Source organism: Trichogramma pretiosum, unplaced genomic scaffold, assembly GCF_000599845.2.
Source record: "Trichogramma pretiosum strain Unisexual culture from Peru unplaced genomic scaffold, Tpre_2.0 scaffold39, whole genome shotgun sequence".
Lineage (NCBI taxonomy): Eukaryota > Metazoa > Arthropoda > Insecta > Hymenoptera > Trichogrammatidae > Trichogramma > Trichogramma pretiosum.
In genome coordinates this window covers 385,187-403,658 of record NW_019640828.1, presented here as the reverse complement: position 1 = coordinate 403,658, position 18,472 = coordinate 385,187, and the positions used below count along the sequence as shown (strand labels likewise).

Below are 18,472 nucleotides of genomic sequence, written 5' to 3'. Positions count from 1 at the left end.
AGGCAAATCACATTAATGAGGTTATGGCGTTACGCGAAAGGTTAGATGAAAAAATATTCATTGATTTCGAGTGCAAAGATGTTAAACTTGAATTGAAATCTCTACCGTCAAGCATCTGTAAGTAAAACTGAGAACGAAAATGTTCCGTCCATTGTGAAAATAGAAAATCAAAGTCACACTTACTGCTTGAGTGATGAAAATCAAGTAATTTTGATCAAAAACGAATTAGATGATCAAGTTCAAGTGAATTCTCACATGAAAGTTAAGAAACACAGGGAGATTAAAAAGTTAAGACAAACTTTTAGAACCAAACAATCACACGAGTGTAAAATGTGTCAGAAAACTTATAAAAATGGATCGACTTTAAGAAGACATATCTGTACGACCCATGAAAGCATTAACCCCTTCGAATGTGAAATTTGTCACAAATCATTTGAATACAAAAGAAACCTCAAAACTCACATAAATACAGTACATTATCGAAATAAACCCTTTGAATGTGAAATTTGTCACAAATCATTTGGTGATAAGAGTACCCTTAATAGACACATGAGTGCAATACATGTTCGTATCAAACCCTTCGAGTGTGAAATTTGTCACAAATCATTCGGACAAAAGTGTACTCTCAATAGACACACAAATTTAGTACATCATCAGATTAAATCCTTTGAGTGTGAAATTTGTCACAAATCATTCGGACAAAAGTGTACTCTCAATAGACACACAAATTTAGTACATCATCAGATTAAATCCTTTGAGCGTGAAATTTGTCACAAATCATTTGGAGAAAAATATAAGCTCAAAATTCACATAATTGGAGTACATGTTGGCAGTAAACCTTTCGAGAGTGAAATTTGACACAAATCATTTGGATACAAATCTAACCTCAAATCTCACTTGAATGCAGCACATAATCGTAGCAAGCCCTAGGAGTCTGTGATTGATATGGATGTAATAAAGACTTCTGTAATTACATGAGTACATTATGTAATTTTACAAAATATTTCGTATGAATATTTTTTAATTTTGTAAAGAGTTATTAAGTATTTGAAACATGAATCGTAAAGAATACTTAATTGAAATAAAGAATAATAAAATACTGGAAGTATGTGAACAATTTCCGTCTTCAATTTTTTATTATTTCTGTAATACCACTTCCTATCGGTATACCAGAAGAAAATCTCAGCGTCACAATTAAAACGATCACTCCCAGAGGCTATCTCATACTAAAAATGTTTAAACCCAATTTCGGTCTTTAAATGTCCGAATAAATCTTTTTTATTTCATCATGTTGTAAATCTTACATATTATATGTATCTTATTATTGTCCTTGTAGGATGTATTTTAATTGTCGAGCCTAAGTGACAGAAAGATAGCACGATCACGATGACATAACGAGCGCCTCTGATCTTCCTCTCCGTCGCACTGTATTGAATGAATGAATCGATACGCGCGTGCCAATCTTCGTATAAATTGTATCATGTAAACTATTACGACGTTACACGTCGTGAACTTTAGTTCATTACCATAAGGCTTACGCGCGCTCAGTTTCTGTTACAAAAGAAACGAGCCAATTCAAATTAATGAGAATTACACCGCTCGCTTTGGTGGAAAATTGCCCCACGAGGCCTACTAGAGCCACATTAATACACGGCGATATATTATACATGAAAAAAGAAGGTAAGTGATTGATCGACCCACGAGAACGCCTCGAAAAAAAGGGGGAGGTGGGGTAGCAGTAATAGTATTTCCAAGTCCATAATTATTTCCACCGATAAACTTCTCTAATTATCGAGGCTCTATACACCTGAGCCAAAGGCGCGCGCAACAGTAGCAAAAAAAAACAGTATATTACGTATAAAGCTGCGTATAACGAGGAGGGGGAATCTCTTCCTCGTCGCTCGCTCGCGGAGCTTTTAATCGAATCTCGAGCGAGCGCGCTAGCTTTGCGTCTTATTAAAATAAACTTTTGCCTGCGCTTACTGCGAAACTACTGTATACAAAATACATATATATAGCCTCCTCCCGCCAAACAACAAACAAGTCGCTAATGAAAGCTCATGAGCTTTAAGAAAAAGAGAGAGAAAGAAAGAAAGAAAGCTAGAGATAGCGCCGAGCTTCCGCGAATCCTACGTGCTGCCGCCGGAGCTTTCGTCTCGCCCGCGTCGACTAGGCTCTGTATATTATACAAGAAACTGACACAATGCACACAGACACACGCAGCTGCAGTGTGCGGGCAATGAAAGACGTAAATATCTCTTTCTCGGTGGGTGTATTGTGTATATGCATCATCGTATACAGTCTGTGCTGCAGCAGACTCGGCTTTCTTCGTGTGTCTCGAAGGTTGAACTTTTGAGCCGAGCTTGCAGCAGCAGCAGCACGCTTCGCTACGATTTTTAATTTTCCCTATTGCGCCCAGACAACGTGTACGTAGATAGATATGCATAAAAGAAAAACTATACGTACACACGGAGCATTATTTCCTTTTCTCGCTCCGAGTTATTACTCACAGAGAGCGAGCTCGAGAGCTTTTTTTCAACCGATACAAAGAGCGATTGTTGCGTTGCTATGTAGATGCCTTTTTTTTGTACAATTTTTTTTTTATTTCAACTCTTCCAAGTCGCTCCTTCGAAAGTATACACGTAAGAAAATTTTGCACACGCTGCCTATAAAGTATACCTCGCAGTTTACATAAGGTATATACAACCATGATAATTTCGTGCCACTTACCTTCTCGCGTTTACCTTTCGTTTACCCCATCATCGTACACGATTGTTATAAGCTCGCAGATCCGAGCGCGCGCGGCATAACATATAACGATGAAAGTTTTCCCAGCTTGTTTGTTGTATTTGATGATTGTAAGTCCGTAGTTGCAGGAGGAGCTTATAATCGAGGATCTGCACACCTAACTCGCGAAACTTGGCAATTGTTGCTTGCGTAATGTGTATAGCATCGAGCTTTTCGCCACTTTGTATCGATCCGGCAGTTGATAATACGCGTATGGCTTAACGAACTATTTGAATCGCTCGTAAGAGGACGAAAGAAGACAACTTTTCTTTTCTCAATTACTTCAGTTTTAGTATTAGGTAGGCAATTGTAATCGCATTAAATGGCCATAGGTAATTGTAATATCGTATTATCGAAGATACGACGATTTAGATGCGAAATTTGTATCGAGCACTTCGCACAGCTCGAAAATGATCGATATTACACGCTGCAGGAAATCGCTGGAGCAAATATAAATTTCTAAAATATATTAGCCGCCCCATACGTACACACGACATATTGGTCAATTATCGGGCGGGGCGAGCGCGAGCGACGATTATAATAATAACGATGATAATGATGATAATCATTTTTGTCAACAAATGTGTGCAGTGCCTTGCTATGCCGTTACACGAGCGCGTCTACAATAAGGGAGGCAAAGTACAAAGGGGTTGGCCCTCCTCAATTTGAGCAAAAACGATCGTAAAGCTCGTACGTGTACGTGTATGTGTGTGTGTTGTGTAAAAGGCGTCGACCTCTTACGTGCTTTGATATATACGTTAATGAAAGGAGATGGCCCTGTATACACAGTACCTATAAACACAAACACACGACCATACGACGAGGTACAGCAGCGCACGTGATGTAAGAAGTCGTTTACTCCGGATGAATAATTGGTTTTTCACCAAAAAAATTTATAATGACGAAATAAGCGTTTGATCGTTATAATTCTATTTTTTTTATTTAATGCGACGATACATAATGTTTATTTTTATTATTTGAAAACTACTTTTACAATGAGAACTTTATGCGTTGATAAAAACTATAATAGATCTCTCTGTCTTTGTACACTTTTGTTGTTTTATTCACTTTTTTTTTGTTTTTGTCCATCGATGATTATACATTCGTTATAGTATTTTCGACTAGGATTCGAAAGTCAAAAATATGAAGATTTTTGAATTACAAGAATATAAAGAATTTTAGAATAGACAACAAGCTACAGCTTTTTTTTGTATTTATTATTTTTTGTTTCACAACAAGTTTTTTCGATCGATTGCATAATTTAAAATCACATCACATGTCCATCGTAAAGACATACTATTATTAAAATCCTATGAATTAACGTTCCCAGATATAGCTCTTAATACGTAGTGAAAAATATCGTTACACAAGTAATAATCATAAAAATAAATGCTACACTAATCAATTCGACAAGCCGGGGTATTGAATATGCATTACAATTCGCTTTTTTTTGTATCGAGTCGATATAAAAAGTAACAAATATCATGAAAAAGAAGAGCATTACGTAACTTTTACGAATCAATTGATAATTAACGCGATCTGCCTCACGGTTCAGCACGGATATTCCCAACATCTGACACCTATCACAAAATGAAAAAAAAAAAAAAAACAAAGAAAAAAATATATCCTTATCTACACACACACAACTGCTGCTGCTACGCGTACATAGAAAAAAAGCTCCTGCGCCAAAATAATGAACCTTCCTCACTTTCTCTCTTTCTCTCTCTCTCTCTAAGCCGGCGTCTTCTCCTCGGCTTTGTCTACGGCCTCGACCACGTCGTCGGGCACTACGTAGCCCAGGCTCTTCATCTCCTTGACGACTCGGGGATTCTTGCTGAGCGCCTCGATCCACCTGTAGTAGGGCTGCTCGTCGCGCCTGCCGCCGTACTTCTTGGGCAGGTACTCGGGCGGTATGTGTCTGTGCAGGCTCGACATGTCGTCGCCGTGGAAGAATATCTTGGCGTTCATGCGCGCGTCGATCAGCGGCTTGAACACGGCGAACATCGTGTCGAAGATCCAGGACTGGTGGAGTATGTGTATGGCGTGGGTGGTGAGCGGGAAGGCCGTGACCATCAGCGATATCACCATGCTGGCCACCTGTTTTGAAAAATAATTTTTTTTTTTAAAGTTGAAGATTATGTAATTTTTCGATTTCAATGACTAAAAATAAATTCATTGAAAACGTTTAAAATGACTTGAAAATGGCGATTTAATTGTTTCGCGAAATTTAGAGGACTTTTGAATAATTTTCAGTCTTAGCCACTAGATGGCGAGTACCTTTATATGTAGATATGCAAGTGGCGATGTAAAAATAATTGTATAAGACAAAGCATGATCGTTAGAACTTATAGTTTTGTAGTACGATATTTTCTTTGGAAATTGACACGAATTTTATAAAGACAAAAAATAGCCATCAAAATTTTATATGATCTTTAATGTTTAAAAATACGTTAAACTATTGGTCCGTTTATGTCTAGTTGTGAAGACTTTTCAGTTTCAAATTCATGATCCCTCATGTATTTGATTTTCATATTGCATTCGGCTACGAAGGTCACTATCCCCATTGATTATATGTTAAAAAAATTTAAATGCCATCAATCAATGAACTTCACAGCCGAATACAATTATTTATGAAACTTTTTCTTTGTCCAAAGGTCAGCAATAAAATATCCTGCATTTATACCAGAAAATTAATCAAAGACAAAACCAACCTGGGGCGTTATCGTCCAGGCGTGGGTCATGGTGATGCCCTCGAGATCGAAGACGACGATGCCGCCGAGTATCTGGGCGCGCGGCTCCAGCAGGCCCAGCTCCAGTATGATCATCGTCGCCTTGAATATCTCGTCGACGGAGAACTTGCGCGGGTCCCAGTTGCCCATGCGATAGATCATCATGCGCCGGCCGCACGGGGTGCGATAGGCCGGCACCGACATGATGTCGTCGTCGCCGATGTGCCTCATCTCGATCGGATTCACGTCCACGTGGATCTCCGGGTGCTCCTCCTTGAATGTGTAGTAGCGCACGACCTGTAAAAAAAAAGATTTAATCGAATGAAGCGATGCATGAATATGTAATATATATATATATATCACGAGTGTGCGCCGCACACACACACATGCACGCATACATATGCATAAGGTGGCTGTGGCTTGCAAGTGCGAAACTAGGTCGTCCTTTAGACGCGCGTCTTTTCGCGCGCGAACGACATATAACCACGCCAAAGCGACGCATAATGAATTATATCATCGGACCTGTGCCACTGCTGCTGCTGCTGTGTATCACTTGAAATTTTGAAAGCTAACAGCTATATATAAGGAATTCGTGCCCTCCGAGTGCAGCGAACGACGAGGTGATTTACGTAATTATTTATGGTTTATCGATCGTCGCACTATACTGGCTCAAAAGTGGGAAATGACGATATTCGAGAGGGCCACTAGTTACTAAGGGACTCGGAGAAAATGGTGTTATTATATACGTATAGTTATTTTCGTTGAACTTTCGAGCTTTATATCGATATCGTAGTTGTGTGTGTGTGTGTGCGAAGCTAGCCAATGAGATGCAGGCACACGAACTGATAGGGCGAATTCGTGTACATTATTATATTATACGGAGCAGAGCCAGCAGAACTGGCAAAGGGCCAAAACTACGGCTCGTCGTTTTATTTTAAAATAATTTTTCGCTCTATCGAATTTTCTTTACTCGTATATAATAAAGTAGGCGGATAACACGTCTCTCCTTCTCTCTGGAGTGTGTTTGTGAGTCCGGACTCGCAGATTCGCGCGATAAGGATGTTATACGGACTGCCGCTGTGCGCCAAGTTGCCTCTCTCTCTGCCTTCCCAATTATTAATAAACTCGAGAGGATTCGACTCGATTGACATCGTATCGAGTATACGACAATAACAGCGACCGATGCGACAGATGCGGAGCTTTGATTGTATTACGCGCGATTGTGTGTACGAATACGTCCGCGTGGTCTACGTGATTTTTTATTTATCATTTCGTTTTGTTTACTTTTTTACCTTTATCGTTATACTTTGTCTGTTTTCCCCCCAGAAAAGTGTGAGGTACTACTCATTGGAATCGTATATTTATGTAGATAAGCCATTTGCGAGAGCCATCAATCAAGCCAACACACAAATTACTGCAAATGAGTGTCTATGTAGCTGCCTGCTTTTTACTTATATAATTTTAATCTGACTTTGCTGCTTGCGGATTTACAGATTGAGTACTAGCCATCTAGTGGTCTAAAGTGGCATTATCGTATTTAAAGTGGTTGAACATTTTTGTAAAACAACTCACGTGTAATTTTTAGGTCATTTTGAATGCGTTTAATATATGTAGCATATTTGTAACATAAAAATCGCCAAAAACTATTTTAAAACATTTTAAAAAGTCATTTGAATAAAAATTTCTACCAGGCGTGCTATGATTAGAAATATACAAATACGTATGGCAATAACTTTGAACAATAGTAAACAATTTTTTTTTTCATCAATTATTTATCGTCGCAATTTAATAAAACTATGATATAGTCCAAAGTTATACGTTTCGATGATCGGGCGTATTTTAATTAGAACCAGCTTGAATCACGTCATATTCGCGTGAGCGACTTATATACTTATTATATAATTGACGCGAGAGCTCCAGGTATATAACAATCTGCTCTTCGTAATGATTCGCGAGGCTCCCATTCTTTCGGTTGAAATTTTCAGCGAGTCACTACTACATTCCGATCAAGTATGATACATACCCTGTCTTAGCGAGATCATTTTGAAACTGAATTAAAAAATAATAATAATAATGATAATAATCGTTTCGCTGTTCGAAGCACTCACACACACACACACACACACACAATCGGATCCTGAAACTAAGTCCCGTACAAAGAATATTAAGAATGAAAAAAAAATCGAACGCCCGGAAACAAGCGGCCGCCAGCCATTGTGTACGCGCGCCCGACGTATAAGCCATGCGACCGCGCATCAATTTCTACATAATTCATTTTCCAGCTGGGCTGCTTTCGACAGATTATTATTATGCGTTATCGTCGTCATTATCAAAGAATATATTCTGTATATAGGTTATACCTATTATTATATCAAAAGTTTACTAACGATCGTGGCACAATTTTCCTGGACGCGCGGCAAAAGCGTACGAATGAACGTCGCATTGATTTTATATTCACAAAACAGTGGGATAACAAGTCATCATAGATATTATGTTGAATGTAAATTTTAATATCCACTTGTCTCTAATAATTATTCATAGAAAAAAAGTGAAATCGAGCTTGTACTTTACTTGCAGAGTTTTTTTTCCAAATTTGATTATCAAAATTAAGCTTGAGCACAACAACAGCGACGAGCGAAATCATGCCCGAGCCGAAGGAGAGCGGCGAGTTCATCGCCTCGGACGAGGAGTTGGCGCTCGACCTCGACTTTGTCCCGGTACGGACGAAGTTTAGGATTACGCGAGGCGCGAGCTAGGCGAGACCGACGAGGTCAAGTGCCAGACCATAAAAGAGCTCAGAGTGATGATTTTCGGTATAAATGAAGCATCGACAATTTTTTACAAATTAATAGTTAAAAATTGCTTTGTCTTATATCATTTTTGTTACTATGCCACTTGCAGATTTACAAATTTAAAGGTACTCGCCATCTAGAGGCAGATGCTTAAACTATCTGTTTAATTCAAAGCGGTTTAAAACAAGTCTAACTTTTTAAACAGTTAAAGTGTCAAATGCTCTCAAGATTTGTAATCACAAAAATTGCCAATTATTAGTCCATTAATCGTAATGTTTTTTAAAACATTTCTGCTAGGGTTATATTGAAGAATTTAAGAATCCCTTACATCCAGCCGACCGTATTATAAATACTGATCGCTAGTATGGCTATACCGAAATAATTAACCAATGCATTTCAGAGCTTAAGAAATTTTTTATAAAAAAAATAAAAACCTGACTGTAATTGTACCATGCTTGCATTGTAATGAATTTATTTCAAAATGAGTTGAATTGTTATTCATAATTATTTTAGACATATCTTTTTTAAAGATATGATCACGTGAATTACTTATTCAAAGCTACCGGATACCGTTTAATTTACACCGTGGTAAATGTTTTGTGGTAAAATATTTGAACATGAAGAAGATTGGTTGTTATGTATTTGTTTTATATTGTCTTTCCATCTGTATGACAAAATTTTTTCTTTGCCTTCGTCCATGGTACTAATGGTCAATACACCGTTTCAAAATATTTATATCAATTTTCCATTACTTCTAATTATTATCGTACTTATAAGGAGCCCACACTACGTGCGGGTGAACAATTCTCACTAAAAATTGTATGTGGTTTCCCGGTAATATTTATAGAGCTCTACTTAGATTGATTCCATGGGTCTTGAGGCCCATTTTTAAAAGCGTTTTCTATTCATTCAAAAATCTTTGCTATTATCTGTGTCGAGATAGAAGCATTTAAACGAATAAAGTGAAGAATAAAAATTTTTTTTAATTTTTCGAACAATCCTGCCTAAATTTTTTAAAATTTTTGGGACCTCTATTTAATTTGACGTTTTTTACAGATTTTAGGACTTCTTAAAAAGGGTGGTAGAAGATCCCAAAGATTCTGAAAGAATTTCGATCGATTCTTGGAAAAATTTTAAAACTTTTTTGTTCTTTGCATTTTTTCGTATAAGTGCTTCCATCTCGACATATAAAATAGCAAAGATTTTGAAATAATTAGAAAACGCTTTTAAAAATGTGTCTCAAGGCCCATGGGATCCAACTAAGCATACTGGGCTTCATTAATAGTTACCAGGAAGCCGCATTAAAATAGTGGTAAGAATTAGTCACCCGCACCCCGGGTAGGCTCCTCTTAAGTGCGATAATAATACTTCGAGCCTCCACCGCTAGATGGAAAGTACCTTAATCTGCAAATCTGCAAGTAAAAAAGTCAGGATAATTGTATAAGACAAAGCACGATTTGTGTAAAAACGTTACTGTAGATAAGAAATTATATCTCTCTATACTCTGATATAAAATACGTAAACTTGCCACTAACTTCAGGCTTTCGGGTAAATAAAAAGTATGATCAACTGGGGCAGATATGATTGAAAATTATTTTACACGTTTGCATTCATCCTTCTAATTTTCAAAGTTTTCGGAAACGATATTGTTGTTGGTAACAAATTTTAAATTCCAATGACTGAATTTGATTTGATTGATTTTTACATTTCAAATGTAGAGAATGAAAAATACTTATCGTCAAATAACGATGAATAAATAGAAAAAAGCAATACATGCGCATAAAATGTTACTGGCAACAACATGACAACTTCGAATGACGCTTTCTATGCCACGAAAACCTTATCACCCACCAAAAATTGACCATAAAACGTCAAGCTCTCCTACCACGGGATAACATAAAAAAATCATCTCGATTGTATACGTGCGAAGGATTACGAGGCACGAAGCAGCTAACAAGTCTCCTTAATACCTGTTGAGTGTCCCGCACACACACACACATACAATATCGGTAAGGAATTGGCTCGAGCTCGGTGCGTAAGTATATATTTTTATTATGTGCGTCAAGTAAGGCTCACCTTGACACAATCATGTCTCTCTCGCAGCAGCAGCAGCAGCAGCAGCTACGCACGCAGAGTGAGGTTTTTCTTTCTCGCGACACACAGACACACGGAATTTTCCCAAGTTCGATATAATAAATCGCGCGGCCCGACGACGTGTGGCCCATACGAAGAAGGACGCGTGGTGTACCATCGTATACGAGATCGAGACGAAGGAAGAAAACGTCGTTCACGACGATACCGATAGTAACAATTAATAATATTACGAGAGAAAATAAACGTTAGAATTTTTTTGCTCTCCTCTATTTATCCTATACATAACGCGTCACGTTATAAACATCTTATATATTATCACACATTATCGCGTGCGCATTAAACGTAATAAGAATGAGCGACTCGAGCTTCACCGGGCGCCGCAAGATCCTCTCGCAAGGTCGCGCGAATCTCGCACGTTATTACATATTAAATTTTCCATGTGCGTGTGCGCGTGTATAAAAACCCGCACCTTCGTTGCAATATCGTCGTACCAACTTACCAATCGATGCGCTCTATTGACATTGAAACTGCGCGCTCTGAGAAAACGCAGCAAGAAGTCGTCGTCCATGCGGTGGGGCATGCACTCGCCGCGCTCTGCAAACGAAACGAAAAGGAAAAAAAAATGTGTTATAGAAAAATTACAAACTTGTCAACGAGAAAGAAGAATAATAATAAATCATGCTTATGTCTTACGATAATTATAGTAAAACGCGCGGTAGCGCGAGCCGTAAATGTTTCTGCTTTTTTTTTCTAGGCATCGTAACATTTGTGTCAATAAGTGCGCGGCTAAAAATAAACGAAGCTTTTTTTTTCTCCATCTATAGCTCGCGATGTTTTTTTTTTGTCATCCTTTTTTTTCGTTCGGAAAATAGAACGAGTGCTTTGACACGTACCGCGTGATGATCGTGCGCAGCCTTCTTAAACGATTTAATTATCGCTCTAGCTATAGCGTCCTTTACTTTACAATACGCGTGGTCCGAATTCTATTCGACATCTATTTTTAACCGTTAATTAGTAAAAAAATCATTTGTGTCGTAATACATACCGTAAATCATCTCTCTGAGCTCGTGTATGGTCTGGCACTTGACCTCGTCGGTCTCGCCGAGCTCGCGCCTCGCGTAATCCTGAACTTCGTCCGGGACAAAGTCGAGGTCGAGCGCCAGCTCCTCGTCCGTGGCGATGAACTCGCCGCTCTCCTTCGGCTCGGGCATGATGATTTCGCTCGTCGCTGTTGTCGCGGTGCTCAAGCTGTCCTGATATACCTCCTCGTCGTCGTCGTCTTCGTCGTCGGATTTGCTATCCTCGCAGCAACCGCTGTCGGCTCGATTCCGGTTGGATGGATCGTTGTTACTCGTGGTCGGCGGTTCGTTCGATGACGCTGTCGTCTTTTGTAGCTCGTCGGTGATCAGCCGGTGGCCGCTGCCCGATGCATCCTTGGCGTCGAGCGACTTTTCCTGCGCAAAAACAGAAGAAAATCAAAATTTTAATACGGGTAAGTTTACTTCAAATTTGATAATTTTTATCATTTACATAACTGTCAATCTTCTACTGTCTATTTTCCCTCAAGTTTTGTTAAACATGTTTGGCTCATACAACCAATTTTTTCAATTAAAAACATTACATCGTTACTAGTAATTATCGAGCAAAAATAGGAACAGTGACCTTATAAGTTTCATTTCTATTTATTTTTAATAAGCAGCAGCTGCTACATAAGACACAAGCGCAACTTCTGCACACAAACGAAGGAAAGAGCAAGAAGAAGGATCGAACTCTCCAGATCGAGTTCAGGATCGCGGCGAGCACGAGCATAATAATTTTATAATCGAATCGAAAGCGAAAGTGCCGACTACCACCACTGCACAGACACACACGCTGTAAATGTGTGGGTTTTGAAACATCAGCTGCTCGACTCGTACGGCGGCGAGTGGCGAGTGCATCGCGTGAGCAGCTCTAGCTCACATAATATACTATATTGTCAATTATATCTTTGCAACACGCGCGTGCGCTAGCATGCAACTCGTGTCTGTATGCGCGCGTGCCCTCGATAGAAGAAATTCCATTCAGCCACATAGATATATACCCAGGAAATTCGTTGAAAGATCGAATAATAACCATAATACGTGGTATATCAAAGTATATATCAGCGACGAGTCATCTTTCATGTATACGAAACAAGGTTAACAATATGTAAAATGAATTTTCCACCGAACGCGAACGATCCGATCGATCGGCGCGCGAGGGGGGCGCGTCTTCTGTATTTAATCACGAGGGCATGATAATATTATAAATACCCCATTCGCGCGCGTTGGCACGTCGATTCCGTCCTGAAAGGCAACCTGTTGCGCGTACATATACATAGCAATCTTTTATACATACACGCGTAGTATAGATGCGCAATTTTTCAATTCCCGAAGAGATCGCGAGGCGTGTGGAGTTCGACGAAGCTGACTTCGACATAATGTAGGCTTTTTATAAAACATGAATGGAAAACGGGGGCGGATGTGAACGCGTGTGTATGTATGCGCACGGAGGACAATAAGTTGCAAAAGCGGGTCGTCGTCGACGTCTTGGAGGCGCTCGACAGTCACCATTTGACGATCGAGATAACAAAGAGAGATGTATGTACGCGCGTGTACGAATGTCATCACGAAATGTGTTTTTATTATATACGTTATCGCGTACCCAATAAGCGATGTCGTCGGCAGCGGCTCCGTGATAGACTCCGTTCTCGATTTTAGACATTGTCAAACCGATTTTTATGGATAAATCGGTAAATAGTAACGTCGAAGCGTGTTTTATGCACGGAGCTCCTTTATTTGCATCAGAGGGACAGCTGGAAAAACTTTACGCATAATGCGCGCGCACCACGTGCATACGACACACAAACACACGAGCACTCGGAGAACACAATTTCACCGATATCGTATCGGAAAAACTTTTGATTCTTTACGCGGACACACAGACACACGCGATTTTGCACTTATAGTTACAGGGACGCGTCGATGCGCCACTACGACGCAAAACAAAAAGCAACAACAACAACAAGAACAACACCGAGCAACGAGCGAAATAATACTGCGGTTCGTAAAGCAGCTCCAGCGAAATAATATAGCGGCACAGCGGATGGAGCTCGACTGACGCCTGCAACGAGGCGTGATGCAACTAAAGCCGAGCAACAACTCCGACTCGCCGCTGCTATACGTGCTGCATTATATACTACTATATATATATACTATGCTATGCCTCGCAAGAGCGTATACGTCTGTCTGTGTGCGGTGCTTATGGCAAAAGAGTATGTTCCCTATGCGAGGCAGCGAGCTCTCCTATAGCATAGCACACATACAAACGAGGCAATTGTGCGGATCGAGTCTTGCTTTACACGTGTGTATGCGTGTGTGTGAGTGTGTGTATTATATATGCATTTAAACTCCGAGAGCGAAAAAGAGAAAGATATATATATAGGAGGAGGACTGGTGTGCATGTGTGCGAGCCTGAGTGTGTTTTATACCTGCGCTCATGCACACACGAGCTCGAGACAGGCGAGGCCATGTGTGCCGCTGCTGCTATACATACCGTATGGCATATAATATAACAACAACGATCGCGCCGAGCCGAGCTATATCACGAGTTCCGAAGCTTGTAGTTATTATGCTCATTATTTCGCGCGCATAGAATCGGCTCTGACTCTAAGATTATTCTTCTGTACTCTGCCACGATTTGTCATGCCGGTATACTGTCTTTGAGCTAAGACTATTGTATCGTTTTGTTCTCCTTTATTTATTAATCTTTCTGTCTTTCAATGAATCATTCAAGTTTTACAATTATCGGCGTCGAAAAGCGTCCGACGCATACACAGGTACGATGCACTATATAATACAATTCGAAGCACGTGCTGGTGCTGCGCGGGTCTATAATATGGTCTCGCGCGGTAGTAAAAGAAGGAAAAAATTCCAATCGCGCGAATTATTGCGAGCGCGCAAGGACGGGACGAGGGGGGAGGCAATTTTCAACGCAATCGATTCGCAGTCGTATACGTAGTAACTAGTAATAGTTGGTAGTCGTCGTCCTTATTATCCCGCGTTCTATCGAAATTGCAAACGCTACGTTGCTCCTAGATCATCGGAAAAATATATATATATATATAACAATGCTATTATATATTGTGTCTGCTGTGAGCCATCGAGTGAGAGTTTCATTGCGTATATAGTCCATTACAATAATCGTACGTGCAATTAGAAATACGCGCACTGCTACGACGACGAGGATGGTAACGAGGATGCGCGCGTAGTTTTGCGGTAACTAGCCAACTTCGACCCAAATAAGCTTGAACCATTGGACTCGCGCGCGTTTCGTCATTATATTGACCATTTTTCAACGTGCCATCTTGGGTACCTATGCGAGTGCGAGAGAAGAGGAGGATCGTCATTGTTACTCGATGCAGACAGAACGAAATTTTTTTGTTGAATATAAACACCGTCGGGTGCAGGTTCTGAGATTTGGAAAGGCTCGAAAAGGGACTCGAATATGAGAATCATATTGAAACAATCCAAAAACTTGGTTGTCTTATAGAATCATTTTTACTTTTCCGCTGGTAAATTTGCAGATATAAAGATACTCGCCATCTAGTGGTGAACTCTGCATTAGATTATGCCGGAATTTTCCCAAAATTCATTGGGTAATTTTAAGCAAAATATTCTAATTGGTGAATAAAATTAAATTTTTCCTTTCGTTGAGCATTATAATTAACTTTATTTTTGGGATATTTTTAGGCAATTTATGTAAAAAAAATCCGTGTGAAAGTCTCTTCGATAAAGTTCAATATTGATTTATTCCAATTTTGATGTTTATTCTTATATATATCAAGTATCTGCCTCGAATTTAAGAGTTCTTTTGATTGTGCATTTAAATGATGGTCAAACTACTGTTTTTAATAAGGTCATAAAATCATTTAAATATGGGATATATTAGTTTATTTATTTGTCCATTTTTTGAGTTAAAACTGAAGTCAAGACAAATTAAAACACAAAAGCATTCACACGATTCATGTCAATTTTATTAAAACTCAATCTGTCACTTCTTCTAATGTACAAAAACTAGTCTCACAATCAACGTTTCGTGAGACAGACGCTAACCTCTTCAGGATAAAAAATAGTTTACCAATTAAAATTAATACATGTGGCCTGATCAAGTAGTCACAAGTCCATCAATCCATTGTGATTTATTAAATTGTTATCTTTTGAGCTTTTTGCGGGTACCAACGATACGGAATAAGACTACTTTTAAAGTATAAAAAAGAGTCCACGTATTAAATAAAATTATGTATTTATAAAAAAATTGTCACCGTTAAAGAAAAATGACCTCGTGGTCTCTCAAATAATGTACGACTAATTGCACATCGAGTTACATTTTTTATCGTTGTAAAATATTAATGCTTTTAATCGATTGATGAACATTTTACAAACGCTTACATCGGGTAAGTTAAATCATGTTTTTTTTCTAATGTCACACGTATACATGCCCTTTTAAATCAAGATGGATCATAAAACTGATCCTGATTTTAAGAAAACTCTTCAAATTTGTACAAAAATATGGGAAGAGAATTTTCCTTGGAACCTAAGGATTTTGAAGATCACTTTTTTATACCCTCTCCAAAATAAAATTGTGCAAATACTAGGTAACCTAACCGTATGTTCCATTCAGTTTATTTCGATAGTAGTCACGGTAAGTGTTTATGAAACTCTTCTAATAACATTATCAGTATAATAAACACTGTCTACTTTATAGATTCTAGAACTCATCAAAGAAAAAAATAATGGAATCAAAGGCAGCACCTTGGTTGAAATAATATTCCAACTAACAGCTTATATAACTGTGACAATTCTTTATATATCCCTGATAGGCTCTAAAAAAGATGTAAGGCATTTTTTAAAAATATTTTTCGAATCGAATAGTAATGCATATTTTTAATTTCTGATCAAAATAAGATATACTTCAGCGTAATACTGATGTCTCGAATGTGGTTGACAAACTTCGAGGATACACAAGAAATGAAGATGAAATTTTTAAAAAAAGGATATGTTTTATGTACCTTTCAAGCAGGTCAGTAATTACGGTTCATTTGTAGTTTAATCATATGTATTCATGAGGATATTTTTCAGGATCAATAATTTTATTACATATTATTTTTGGAATAGCTCCAATAGCTATTCCATCTTTTCTAACTTGTGCACTTCCAGGCAATCGGACATTTGAGAAAATTCTTCCTCTTCACACTGAATTTTTCGTCGACGAAGATGAATATTTTTATTATATTTTATTAGCTCAATTTGGGTTTACATTCGTTTATGGTTTAATTATATGCGCTATGAATTGTTTCCTATGTTGGGCTGTAATTTTAATTCTTTGTGAAAATCGGTGTTTAAGGTACGCACTAATCGGTGGAAAAATGTTTAAAATTTAGTGCAATGTACGGAACAATTTTTATGAATAAAAATAATTTATACTTCAGATACCAATTTGAAAGAATGAATGAAACTTACAACCGCAAAATGGCTATTAATGAAGAAAATGCCAACATATTGATTTACGAACAGCTCAAAGAATTAGTCCGTACGCATCAAATTTGCATCGAGTAAGTTGCACTACATAGTAGCATTATTATTCAACTATGGTCGATTCCGTTCGATGTTTTGAAATTTTATAAATTTTAGTTTTTATAACATTCTGCGAAGAATGAGTGAACCGTTGATGTTCCTTGTATTAACGGCTACAAGTTTTATGGTTGTTTTGACGGCTACCGCGGTAAGTATTGAGTGGTTTGAAAAATTTAAAACATTTAATTAAACGAATATTTTCTTAAATACAGATGGTAGTCCTAGTGGAAACGGATTTGGCAGGAACAACAAAAATGTCAGTTGCATTTTTTATAGGCTTGTGTGTTTTTATTTTTATTTCTACTCCGAGTCAACTTTTGAAAATCGCTAGTGACGATTTTTATATTACATGGTACATTTTTAACGCAAGTCAATTAATTCATTTACAAAAATTTTATGTAATGCTATTATTTCCTTCAAGTTGTGAATCGAGTGGTCAAATCCATTCACCAAAAATACGGAAGATGTTATTATTTATAATGATGAGATCTATGAAGCCTTTCGCACTTATTGCCGGACCGACCATAGAATTAAATTTAGAAACCTGCAGCACTGTAAGATTTTTTCTTTTTATACAAATGGCCAGGTCTCGTAATCATGTTACGTTTTCAATTCAAACTATTGCTTTCAGATAATAAAAAGTTCTATGTCGTATGTAGCAGCTTTTAGATCTGTTTATAAAACGTTGTAAAATTTATTTTGTGTAATTTATACTTTACACGTGGAAATAGTACATTATGCAACGAGTGGACTCTTATGTGACAATTTTTCTATAGTTTTTCATGAATAATCTTGATAATTATTTACAAGCCATTGCACGCGTGTAATGTGTATGATGTTGTCCGAGTAACACCGTGATACATAACGCAGCGTACACTGATAGAAAATTAGATCATAAGAAACATATAATTTTTGCCGCTACCTTGCTGCGCCTTTACTTTAAAATGCGCTATATTGAATCAGTTTAGAGCTTGGGAGCATCAGCGTCGGTTCTAAAATTCGATGTACTTCAGAACGACACTGAATTCTTCAAATGTTAAATAATTTATATACACTATAATAAATTTATACTAAAAAGTATTGAAAAGATTTTTCCATTAATTAGCACTGGTTTCTTTCTTTGCGCTTAGACTGAAGATTTTTTGGTGTATTAAGATCATGGATTGCAGGCTAAAACCCATGATGTTAATAAACATATTTTCAGTATTTTCAATGTAGTCTATTGAATACGCCACATCATGGAGATAAAAATTATCTATGTTATTAACACAAAGGCACTGAAATAGTATATTTTGCACCTAGGGGGTGAAAAACTGGAAAGTCTCAGAGCACGTGTAATTTATCATCCGAGGCCTGAGACTTTCTTTTTTCACTACATAGGTGCAAATACAATCTTTTGTGAATCCCCCAGCCTAAA

At 38.0% G+C, this 18,472-nt stretch overlaps 1 protein-coding gene across 4 annotated transcripts in view; it reads right to left on the bottom strand.

The window, feature by feature from the left end:
* Positions 1-3,700: 3,700 nt before the first annotated feature.
* LOC106659618 (alpha-tocopherol transfer protein) overlaps positions 3,701-18,472 on the bottom strand; it is an 87,356-nt gene continuing 72,584 nt past the window's right edge. For 2 of the 4 annotated variants that reach the window (XM_014382237.2, XM_014382234.2), the window contains exons 2-5: positions 11,448-11,856; positions 10,902-10,996; positions 5,499-5,813; positions 3,701-4,884 (exon numbers count right to left, since the gene is read on the bottom strand). In XM_014382237.2, coding sequence (XP_014237723.1) covers positions 4,519-4,884; positions 5,499-5,813; positions 10,902-10,996; positions 11,448-11,856 — 1,185 coding nt within the window. In that variant the 3' untranslated portion in view covers positions 3,701-4,518. Of the gene's footprint in view, positions 4,885-5,498; positions 5,814-10,901; positions 10,997-11,447; positions 11,857-12,064; positions 12,131-13,084; positions 13,528-18,472 lie in introns of those variants that run through there. The other 2 variants (XM_014382236.2, XM_014382238.2) reach the window with 2 other exon arrangements.